General features: G+C 41.0%; 1 protein-coding gene across 1 annotated transcript in view; it reads right to left on the bottom strand.

The window, feature by feature from the left end:
- Positions 1-2,247: 2,247 nt before the first annotated feature.
- The window catches only part of snap25b (synaptosome associated protein 25b), a 17,771-nt gene continuing 7,661 nt past the window's right edge, over positions 2,248-12,357 (bottom strand). Inside the window, exons 2-8 of the mRNA XM_026911914.3 lie at positions 11,439-11,522; positions 10,290-10,331; positions 8,620-8,668; positions 7,855-7,972; positions 4,779-4,895; positions 4,146-4,290; positions 2,248-3,949 (exon numbers count right to left, since the gene is read on the bottom strand). Of these exons, the coding sequence (XP_026767715.1) occupies positions 3,881-3,949; positions 4,146-4,290; positions 4,779-4,895; positions 7,855-7,972; positions 8,620-8,668; positions 10,290-10,331; positions 11,439-11,510 (612 nt within the window). The 5' untranslated portion in view covers positions 11,511-11,522 and the 3' untranslated portion in view covers positions 2,248-3,880. The remainder of the gene's footprint in view (positions 3,950-4,145; positions 4,291-4,778; positions 4,896-7,854; positions 7,973-8,619; positions 8,669-10,289; positions 10,332-11,438; positions 11,523-12,357) is intronic.

Genomic DNA, 12,357 nt, shown 5'->3' with positions numbered 1-12,357 from the left:
TCCAGTTGGTTCCACAGCGCAGGGCGCATGCGCATGCTGCTTTGTTACTACTGTTGTTTTGCAACATAGAAACGATGTACGAAAATACCGTACATTTTTAATTGTTTGTTTGTTTATTTATTTATTGTGTAATTATGCGATTAAAGTCGCTTTAAGCAGTTGTTTTATGCCCGAAGGTCGCTCTATGAGTTGGACTGCAGTAGCTGTAATTACCTGTAGAGGACACTAGGGGGCAGCAGCGCTCTTTCTGTAGAGAGTGAGACAGCGTCACTTTATACAATTATTTACATATATGCATATATAATTTAACCCAAATCAGCTCTTGTGACTATAAAACACAAAATAACACTCATCAAAGTGTGATGTCTTCCTGTCTATCAGTCTCTCTGTCTCCCTCCCTCTCTCTCTGCCTCTCCCTCTCTCTCTGCCTCTCCATCTGTCTCACTCTCTGCCTCTCCATCTGTCTCTCTCTCTGCCTCTCCATCTGTCTGTCTGTCCATCTGTCTCTCTCTCTGCCTCTCCATCTGTCTCTCTCTCTGCCTCTCCATCTGTCTCTCACTCTCTGCCTCTCCATCTGTCTCTCTCTCTGCCTCTCCATCTGTCTCTCTCTCTGCCTCTCCATCTGTCTCTCTCTCTCTGCCTCTCCATCTGTCTCTCTCTCTGCCTCTCCATCTGTCTCTCTCTCTCTGCCTCTCCATCTGTCTGTCTGTCTCTCCATCTGTCTCTCTCTCTGCCTCTCCATCTGCCTGTCTGTCTCTCCATCTGTCTCTCTGTCCATCTGTCTGTCTCTCCATCTGTCTCACTCTCTCTGTATGTTTGTTGTTTGTTTGTTTGTTTGTTTGTTTGTGGGTGTTTAGTTTCAGTCACAGTTCAGTGTGAGTGTAAATCTCACACACTCTGTCTCTGTGTCTGTGATCTGCGTTTTATAAAACACTGTATTTTCTTCTCATTTCTTTATATAGAAAACTTTTTCTGTATAGAAGAGAAAGAAAGAGAAAGAAAAAGCTCTTCCCTGATCAACATGCAAGAGAATAAAAAATCCATGATTCTTTAAATTGCTTTGAAAAAGACTAAAGTGTACATTTGTGAAATATTCAGAATTATTTTCTATATTTTGTATATATTATGCCTCTTCATTTATTCGTTCATTTATTATATTATTAGTATTATTCATTTATTTCTTTGTTAATTTATTAATTCAGTATTTATTTTGTTACTCTGAGGCCTGTGGCTCTTTAAAAAAATCTATTTTTTCATGAATTTAAAATCATTTATTTACTTCTGTCCTACTCCAGTGCTGTTTTCTGACACACATTTATCACTTTCTAAAGTGTGTATCACCTCGGAGTGTGAAGTGTGTATCAGAGCCGGTTCTTCCTTCACACTCCCATGAGCAGAGCGCAGCAGCTCCATCAGCCTCCTGATGGAGGAATAAAACCCGAGAGTGTAAATAAGCAGTCATTTATTTTTTCCTGTTTACACTTTAATGAACAACAGTTGGACTGCAGCAGTGCATTCTGGGTAAGTTGTGCCCTGGAGCTGCCCTTAAAATGGCCAAGGGGACTCAACTAAGGGGAAGTGAATGAGGTGCACTGAAAACAGGATTGGAGCACAGACCACAGAGAGAGGATTACTGCAGGAGAGAGATAGAGAGAGAGAGAGAGAGAGAGAGAGAGAGAGAGATATGCCCTGAAAGAAAATTAAAGAAAAGACAATAATTTTCACTCCTGCTGTGATTAAAGAAAACAATACTCTATGCTTTTTTGATCAATGATTTAAACTGTAAATAATTTTCTACAACACAAGAGAAGTCTGTGTTAATGTGTGTGTGTGTGTGTGTGTGTCTTCAACCTTAATCCCACATAATCCAGTGCTAAAAGAGGATCAGTGTGTTGGAGTGACATGCAGCTTTTCCGACATGGTCACATCATCAGCACGGCGTTAACGCTTTACTGCATCACACGTTTATTTAAAGTGGAGCTGAAAATAGTTCAGAAATGATTCAGTTTCTGTAACAGACATGAAGTTCTGCTCATTTAGAGCTCTGAGGAACATGAAGAGTGTTGATCTCTAATCTCTAATCGTCACACTCTCATATACACACATCATTTTAAACCATACACTCACTGAACTTCACTCTCTTTAATGTTTCTTTCACTTATTTAAAACTCATTAATGCTCAAACATTTCAAAATACACAAGATGAATTTAAACAAGAAAAAAATCCCCACACCAAACTCAGCCGAGTCACTACACTTGGAGAAAAGCAGACTCTTTATTTCCCAGTTTATTTTCCTCTTTCCAGATTTCATGTAAATAAATGAGATGTACACGTAAAGCACACAAGCAGCTCCACTGGTGTACTGCTGTATTTTTATTCTCTTTTCTTCATCGTATTCTCCATCGATTGAGTTGAACACAAAGTGTGACACTGTAGTAAAGTTTGCAGGAATGAAGGTTTTAAATCAGATAAACTGCTGTGTTGAAGCACATCATTGCTTTTGGATGGAGAGTGGATTAAATCTCACACATCATACTTTTCCAGCTGAAAATCTGTCTCAGCTGTGAGCTCGGTTAAACAGAGGTGTGTTTTCACCTGCTGCTTTATCGATCACGCTGAACATGGAGCGACATGATGACATCATCAACGTGTGCCAGTCATGGAGAGACTGGAACACACACATACACACACACACACACACACACACACACACACACACACACACACACAGTCATCATTTATTCCAAACACTCTGTTTCCTTTCTTCCTCGTCTGTTTTATCTCATGTGCAAATTCAATGTTTACATAAAAAGCTGGAGACACAAACTACACAACACTACTGTTAGCTATTCACTAAGAGTGTGTAGATAATGTAATATGATAGAATATAGTAAATAAATACATATACAGTGTGTATACATAGAGAGAAAGTGTGAAAGATGGAATATGCTAAGAGGTGTAGTGATCTGTTGTTACAGCTTATTAAGGAAGTCTTTAATTAAAATACTTTTAAATACAAAAACAACAACAACAACAACAAAATGAAACCTTCACATGTGAGATACAGTAATCAGATATGCACTGTTTATATACATACAGTTACATGTATGGAATGGAGTGAGTGTGTATTTACAGCAAGTGATGAACATCATGAGTCACTGATTCAACTCTTTCTAACTACTCATTTAAGTGAGTCAGATTCAATTTGATTCGTTTGATTCACCACTCAGAGCGGCCGAGCTGAAACACACAGCAAGTGTCGAAGATTAATATCTATAACTTACTATAAACTATACACTGACTATAAGACTGTGCTTGTTCACACGGAGAAAGCAAAGGGGGCGTGGCCATGTCAAAAGAATTTTAATTTGCTGATGAATATTCAGAGTTTTGTCCATATATGGACTAAAGGAGACACCTGATTCTGAAGACGTCTAATTTGTGGTCAGAAGGTTTGTTCTGAATATTTCCTGCAGATAACTGATAGAAACTTTAAGTGACAGGAGATAAAAAAAAAAAATCACTGCTGAATTTTTCTGAAAGCAGAATCAGTGTGAGATTTGTTTGTGATTGTGAATTGATTCACATGATTCACTTAAAAGAGTCATTTAACAGGAGTGAATCATGAATCACTCATCACTACTATACAACACAGAACAGCAGTTTCTATGATATGTGTGTGTACATGTGTGTAGGTGTGTATACACGTGTATGTGTGTGTGTGTGTGTGTGTGTATAGACGTGTATGTGTGTCTGTGTGTGTGTGTGTGTGTGTGTGTGTGCACATGTGTGTGTATACATATGTGTGTAAAGCTGATTATATAGAAGAGGAAACAGGCAGGAAGTGGGACAGAAGGTTGAAAGTAATTTCTCAGGCGTTTAGCCGCTGCCCAGCATTTTTGTGGCGCGCTGATTGGCCTCGTCGATCCTCGTTTTGTTGGAATCAGCCTGAGAAACACGAAGATATCAAGTATATAATTACACACTGTAGACTTATTCATATACACACATAACTGTTTATGATTATAACACTGCTTCTGTCAAAGTGCATCAAATAACAGACCCAATTATTATTATTATTATTATTATTATTATTATTATTGTAAATATGGCTGGGAATAAATTAATGTGTAAATGTTTTCACCATCTCCATGATCCTGTCGATCTGGCGGTTCTGAGTGTCGATCTCGTTGCCCATGTCCAGAGCCATGTGACGCAGATTCCCGATGATGCTGCCAACCTGCTCCAGATTCTCATCCATCTCATTCTCCCGCGCATCATTCGTTACCCTGGAGACACACACACACACACACACACACACATTATAGATCTGTGATGTGCCTTAGCAGGTACAGAACACACAGTATATACGCAGTAGATATGTAGTGAATAGTTCTAAATCATTAGTTGGCTACTTTAGTCTGCGAGAGGAAAGTTGCTGGTATTCAGAGTCGGGTTACGCAGCTGCTTTTCTGAGCTCCACATTCTGATTATTAAATTCACCTGCGTGTCGTTCACAAATTTTTTTTGAGTAGTGAGTGTCTGAGAGTTTTATACTACACTAGCGTGGGAGAGATTTCAGTATTTCATCGTGAGTACACACGCTCAACTCGTCTCTCTGTTCAGGTCTACATTCACATTCTGACTCAATTCTCTCTCCTCTAAAGCTCTCTGTATTAGTGCACTACAAAGTGTACACTATTCTCCAGTGGAGTGAACAGGGACATGCTGAGTGTTTTAAAATCAATTTTATAACTGTATTGATATAAAAGCAGACCTGCGAATAAATCCCCCGCTGATGGCCATCTGTTCACGTTCATCCACTACACGAGCCGGCTGGCTGGAAACAACGCCGTCCTGATTGTTTCCCCAATTCTGTCCTCGCTCTTTCAGTCTGAGACACGGAGAGAGTGAGAGAGAGAGAGAGAGACAGAGAGAGAGAGAGAGAGAGGAGTGAGAGAGAGATACAGAGAGAGAGAGAGAGAGAGAGCGAGAGAGATACAGAGAGAGAGAGAGAGAGAGACAGAGAGAGAGAGAGAGAGAGAGAGAGGAGTGAGAGAGAGATACAGAGAGAGAGAGCGAGAGAGAGATACAGTTTGGGTAGAAGCCTGTGTTTGGACTCGTATCTGATCTCAGCAGTTGCGATGTAAAAGATTAGATTGTTGTGTTTTTTGAGTCTCAGCGTAAATCTGATCTGTGAGCTGATCTGATCTGTTTAGGGAATCCGCCACTCTGACATCTTAAAAAGTCTGAGTGCTCCGTCTACAACGCGTTTTATTTCATCAGATATCAAACACTTCAGCTTTCTCCTTCTCATCCTCATCATTAATCCATTATTTAACACCGTGACAGATCCATTACCTTCTCCAGAGCTGCTGGAATAAAAACAGCTGCTGCTGAACTCAGACCTTCGGCGCCGACTCTGTCTATAGATTGGACGCATTACTGAGCTAACAAACAAACACACACACTACAATACACACACACACACACACACACACACACACATTACTGCCAGTGCAAACGATGTGAAAATCAAGATTTTCTTATGTTTTACTACAGTTTCATCATTATTAGCTGGGACTCGGCGAGGCACTGCCTCTACTGCACCTGAAGGACCTCTGAAGGTGTGTGTGGTTTCTGGCACCAAGACGTCAGCAGCAGATCCTTCAAGTCCTGTAAGTTGTGAGATGGAGCCTCCATGGATCGGACTTGTTTGTCCAGCACGTCCCACAGTCGCTCGATCAGATTGAGATCTGGGGAATTTGGAGGCCGAGTCAACACCTTGAACTCTTTGTCATGTTCCTCAAACCTCCTGAACAGTTTCTGCAGTGTGTCAGGGAGCATCATCCTGCTGAAAGAGTTCACTGCCATTAGGGAACACCGTTACCATGAAGGGGTGTAACTCGGTCTGCAGGAATGTTTAGGTAGGTGGTACGTGTCAAAGTAACATCCACATGAAGGCCAGGACCCGAGGTTTCCCAGCAGAACATTGCCCAGACCATCACACTGCCTCCACCAGCTCGCCTTCTTCCCATAGTGCATCCTGGTGCCATCTCTTCCCCAGGTAAGCGACACACACGCACACCCGGCCTTCCACATGATGTAAAAGAAAACGGTTTGAGGAACATGACATCAGACCAGGCCACCTTCTTCCACTGCTCCATGGTCATGTGTGTATTGTAGGTGTGTTCGGTGGTGGACGAGGGTCAGCGTGGGCACAGACAGCGTTATTCACTTCATCTGTGAGCGCTCAGAATGATTTAGCTCATTGATGTGTACACACTTACACATATATCATTTAAAATATTATAAAACACTAATATAACGTCTCTAACACACAGGCAGTGGCAGAGATTCAAGTGAGAGGCGGTGAAGCAAATTTAACTCTGATTCACTCAGTGTGCAGTGTGTGTTTCATACAGCTGTCTAAAAGTCTTATTTCTGATGTAAAGCTGATTAAATACAACATTTCTTTCTTAAACGTCTTTCTGTACGTCTCTGCCATCGTCAGGGTTAAAGGCTCGTTAGAGTTTTACACGTGACTGTATCGTTAATATTCATCTTTAGTGAAAAACCTTCATGTTCATGTAAAGATGTCAGAGCCGCTGATACCAGCACAGTGCTCATGTTTATGAGACGCATCTGTACATTCTCATGTGTATATTTATGCAGCGCTGCAGCTAAAAAGCAAAAGCTATTCACACGTTATATCATTAGAATAAAATCCACACCATGATAAATTACAGATTAAATCTGAATTGAAATAAACGTTAAAGATACAGAGCAATAAGACACGTGTGTAGGTCCGGGTTCTATCTCTTTATAGATTTATATAATGTGTGTGTGTGTGTGTGTGTGTGTGTATATATACACTTCTGAAACGTTTAAAAAGTGCTCCAAATATGGCACGTTAGAAAGAGAACACACACACACACACACACACACACACACACACACACTGCACTACTGTGAGCTTTTATATCTGCGATCAAATCCAGCATTTCACACAGCCGATGTTTATCCCTGAAATATCTGTGATTTGACGCTGAAACAGATCCAGTTGTACAGATTCTTACATAAACTCACCTGCTCTGAAATGTCAATCAGTGGCTGCAAATCTGATATTTATATAATTAACAATATTAAAATAATATAATTGTTTTGCTTCTTATTTAAGACCATAATGAAATTTAAAGCACAGCACCAAAAAAAAACCAATTATTTTTACAGAAAATAGTATGAAATGTTAATTCAGCCTGGTAAATAAAAAGAAGTGGTGATGCATTAATGTTTCTGATGTTTGCATTAATGCGTCCGAGAGCTCACGTGTGAATACACACAAACATGAAATAAACACACACACACACACACACACACACACACACACACACACTGTGTTTCCGTTCTAATGTCTCACAAAAATGAATTTCCAAAAAGTCAGAACAAGAAATTGTGAATGAATCAAAGCAGAAAGCACTTTCTCCTGCTCAGAGTCACGGGGACTTTAATTCTTTCTTTAAATAAAGAAAAACCTTCATTTCTTTCTCCGTCCAAACAGCACGAGTTCCACTGTGACTGTGTTTATGTAGATTGATCTACTGTACATCATCCTTTACTCAAACACACATCTCTCTATTTCACATCTCGTCTCTATCCATGCAGCACCTTCTCCACCTCAGACAAGCGTTTTTATGATATTTAGGTCATTTTTATCATTTTTAACTTTCAGGAACTCGACGGTGTTGTTTTTAAAACCGACTACATGACTGCTGATGATGGGAATCAGTTTCACTGACACGTCAGTGCTAATTATTCACTAAAGGCAGTAAAGTGAGAGAGAGGTGACGTACTTGTTACAGGGACAGGGACAGAGCCCACAGAGGTTCCCCAGGTCCGTCAGGTTCTTCTCCGCTTCCTTCATGTCCTTGTTGATCTGATCCATTCCCTCCTCAATGCGCTCCAGTTGTTCTGGAATTAATCGTGAGTTCAGTTAAAGAACGGAGGAACATCAGAGAGACTTCATTAGAACCACACACACACACACACACACACACACACACATTGATGTCAGTAAGACAGGCAGCGCTACAGATGGGCTATAGTCAGTAATTATACACCTACAGAGTGACAGTTAATTATCAGTACTTAGAAAACAGACAGTAATTACTCTGATAATTCTGTTTAATGACGATCCTCGTTAACATGAGGAAGGAGAGACAGTGTGTGTGTATGTGTGTGTGTGTGTGTGTGTGATGAAAAGAAGATGAAAAGAATGGAGAGGATAGATGGATAGGATGGAGATGATGGAAAGATGGAGAAGATAAAGAGAATGGAAAGGATGGAGAAGATGGAGAGAATGGAGAGGATGTAGAAGATGGAGAAGATGGAGAAGATGGAAAGGATGGAGAGAATGGAGAGAATGGGGAAAGAGGGGATGACGTAGAGGATGTGATGTGAAGGACTCATTAAACAGCTGCTCCTCTGAGCAGAGATGAACTGTACTGTCTTTATGACCCAGATAAAAACAGGACGAGAAGGTCGAGAAGGTCGAGAAGGTCTCCTCGACCCTGAGTTCAGCACATGACGTCAAATCAGCATCACGGCTTCATCATTACCTCCCTGTTCATCCAGCATAACCAGAGTCCTGATACCGGCATCTTTACTCTGATACAGGAGAAGAGGAGAAAAACAGAAGGACAGAAAGGAGAAAAAAACAATCAGTTCCTGAAATACGAACATTTTAAGTGAAGACCCTGAACTCTCACTGCGTTTCAAACATCTCTCTGTATCAAACCACCTTCAGCCTTTAAAAACAGATGAACCGAGCGCTCTAAAGCGTTCTTCACTTTGTTCCTCTGGGAATAGACTCTAAGCAGAACGTTCTGAGAATGTTTTTTTCACAACGTTTCTACCACGCTGTTTAGCCGTAGCAAATGAAACACTAAATGTTCTGTAAAGTTAGTGTGTGTTTAATCGAGAATGCAATGTTCTGAAAACGCTGTGAAACGAAACTTTATTACAGCAGCTGTTTCAGAAACACTTTTTTTAACGCAGCATTTTAAAACCTGCTGAATACTTTACTCTCTTTACGCTCTGCTAATGATCTGTAGCTACGTCAGGCTACAGTGAGCACAGCGCCCTCTTGTGGCTGTAAGAGGCGCTGAAACCAGTGTTTACTGCAGTCAGGTTGGCTTTGTTAAATCTGAGTCTAAAAAATTATTTTTGAAATTTTAAAAAGATCTTAAAGGAAAAAAGTGGTGTATTAATGTTTGCTCTTGGCAGACAGCTCTGAGCTTCTTCCTCTCCGTTCCTCTCTCGGGTCACTGTGTAATTCAGTTTTCCGTATGTCGTGTGTTGATGATGATGACGGTCAGAACGCCCAGCAACGGTCGTCCCCATGAGGATAAAGTGAATTTATTTGACTTTAAATAAAGTTTATTGAATTAGAGTGGTGTGTACAGACTGAGAGCGTCTCTGCACTCGCACTTCATTATGAAAAATCAGTCAAGTGGCACAAAGTGGAGACTAAAATTAGATTAGAGCAGTAAACACAGCAAAGCGGAAATGTGTGTGTGTGTGTGTGTGTGTGTGTGTGTGTGTGTGTGCGTGTAAATAAGTCCCCCGAGGACAATAAAGCTCTATCGACCTAAATAGACCAGATGATCCTCGTTACCTCGTCACACTCTCACGTCATTTCATTATTTCACTGCAGGAGCAGAAATCACAGCTCTGACACAAAAATGTCTTTATGCATCAGATAATTAATTCAGAAAATAATTTATTCTTCCGAAATCATTACAGATCATTACAGATTATTTGATATTAAATAACTTATGTGACCTGAAACTGAAAATATTCTCACATAGAATTAATAATGGAGTTGATTAGATGCAATCAACTTTTTTTTGCTCCCCATGCAACCAATCTTAAAAGAAGTAAAATCATTCTGACTCTTTGGTATTGAATCAATTAAAAACAGAATGAATCTTAATTTATTAAAATGTCTAAACAAATGCATTCAGACACAAACTATCATCGCTGTTGGGATACTTCTCCAAATAACGGGACTCACGTCACAAAAACATGCAGAGAAATGTTAGAGAAAACGTTTGATATGTTATAAGTTTTCTCAGAGAAGTCACTTGACTCACTGAATCGACTCACCGAATCGAATTGATTGAATCAAGCTGTACTGAATCAAACCAATGTGTCAAATCTAATCAGTGTATCTAACCACATCTAACTCATTACTGTGTGTTGATGGTGTGTGTGTAAGTGCTCTCACCTCCTCCACCAGCTGCAGCATGCGCCGAGTACTCTCCAACGACTGCAACACACACACACACACACACACGTTATACACACGTCTGATTAAGAGAACACACACACACGCACACACACAGACACACGCTGCAGGGCTTCATGATGCCGTCACATGGACGCTGATGTGCAGGTTTTAGTGAAACAGTGTGAGGTGAGTGTGACTGAGTAACACGGCTGTGACTTTGAGCACAGAGACGAGGCGCCTCACTGCTGCTGCTGCTGCTGCTGCTGCCGCGCGGCTTTTTCAGCTGCTTCAGAGTAAAGTATCAGTTGCTGCTTTATTCAGCAACTTTCTGTTTTTCCTTTTTTACTCTCGGGATCATTTTGTCCTTAACAGAGAACATTATCTGTTCATGCATAATTAATACACATCCATCTCCAGCTCACGGACAAATATAAATATATAAAAATACATAAACAAAAATACAATATATGTAGAAAAATAAATATATAAATAAAATATAAACATATAATAAAGTATATGTAATAAATATAAATATATCAAAAATGGCTGAGAGCAGTACAGTGTGTTCTGATTGGCTGAGAGCAGTACAGTGTGTTCTGATTGGCTGAGAGCAGTACAGTGTGTTCTGATTGGCTGAGAGCAGTACGGTGTGTACTGATTGGCTGAGAGCAGTACAGTGTGTTCTGATTGGCGATTGGCTGAGCGCAGTACGGTGTGTTCTGATTGGCTGAGAGCAATACGGTGTGTTCTGATTGGCTGAGAGCAGTACGGTGTGTTCTGATTGGTGATTGGCTGAGAGCAGTACTGTGTGTACTGATTGGCGATTGGCTGAGAGCAGTACGGTGTGTACTGATTGGCGATTGGCTGAGCGCAGTACGGTGTGTTCTGATTGGCTGAGAGCAATACGGTGTGTTCTGATTGGCTGAGAGCAGTACGGTGTGTTCTGATTGGTGATTGGCTGAGAGCAGTACGGTGTGTACTGATTGGCGATTGGCTGAGAGCAGTACGGTGTGTACTGATTGGCGATTGGCTGAGAGCAGTACGGTGTGTTCTGATTGGCTGAGAGCAGTAGGGAGGAGTGTACTGAGTGAGTTGTTATGAGGTGGGTCATGTAGGATTATTATTTCGGCACTAAAGGCGACTCACTTCGTCGGCCAGCTGGTCCGCTCGCTCCTGCAGGTTGGTCAGCTCGTTCCTCATGTCAGCGTCGTCCGCCATTTTGGCTCAGAACTGTAAAGACAACAGATCACACTTTAACACTCAGCCTTCAGCCTGAAATATATATCATATACATTTACAGCACTCTGCTGCTGCTGGAGTCTGGATTCTGGATTCTGATTGGTCAGAAAGTCCCAAATAAAACACAGCTGGAGTGACTGCCTTTAAAGTTGCCATGACAACAACACTGCTGAATAGCGCGATGTATTTATGGGAGATTATCATCAGTCCCGACGCAGATGCTGTGTGTGTGAATGTGGGACGAATGCGAGGGGCAGAACCCGGGGCAGATCTGACACGTCCTCCTTTATTCCACTTCATTTCAGTTTTATTTCAGCGTGTGAGGACGATGCGCTCTGATGTGTTTCTGTGCCGACTGGAAGGAGAATTTATTTTTATCTCTGTGAATCGCCTGAGATTTCAGATTTGAATATTTCATGCACATGAAACACAGTGAGAGGATTTCTTCATGAAAAAACACAGAATATTACACAAAAAGTTACACACACTTCACTGCAGAACAACACTCACACACACACACACACACACACATATACCATATGGTGTGTGTTCTCAGTGTGTGTGTGAGCGAGTGGAATGAGGAATGTGGTTATCACTCTCACCTGGGGAAAGTGTGTATCACTTCACTCTCCTCTTCCCTAGCTTCCCTCTTTGTTTCCTCTGCAGCTATTCCTAGTTCCTTTATTTCTTGTTTGAACAGTTCCCTCGTTTCTTTGTTCTCTGAAATAACGGACGAGTCTGAGTGATAAATAATGGGTTTGAAACTAAAAGCTCCAGGCATGAGGAACCCTGAGTGTTACTGTATTTCCAGTGTTTCACTGCTGCG

This window comes from Pangasianodon hypophthalmus, chromosome 10 (genome assembly GCF_027358585.1).
Source record: "Pangasianodon hypophthalmus isolate fPanHyp1 chromosome 10, fPanHyp1.pri, whole genome shotgun sequence".
Classification (NCBI taxonomy): domain Eukaryota; kingdom Metazoa; phylum Chordata; class Actinopteri; order Siluriformes; family Pangasiidae; genus Pangasianodon; species Pangasianodon hypophthalmus.
This window is presented reverse-complemented; position numbering and strand designations above follow the sequence as displayed.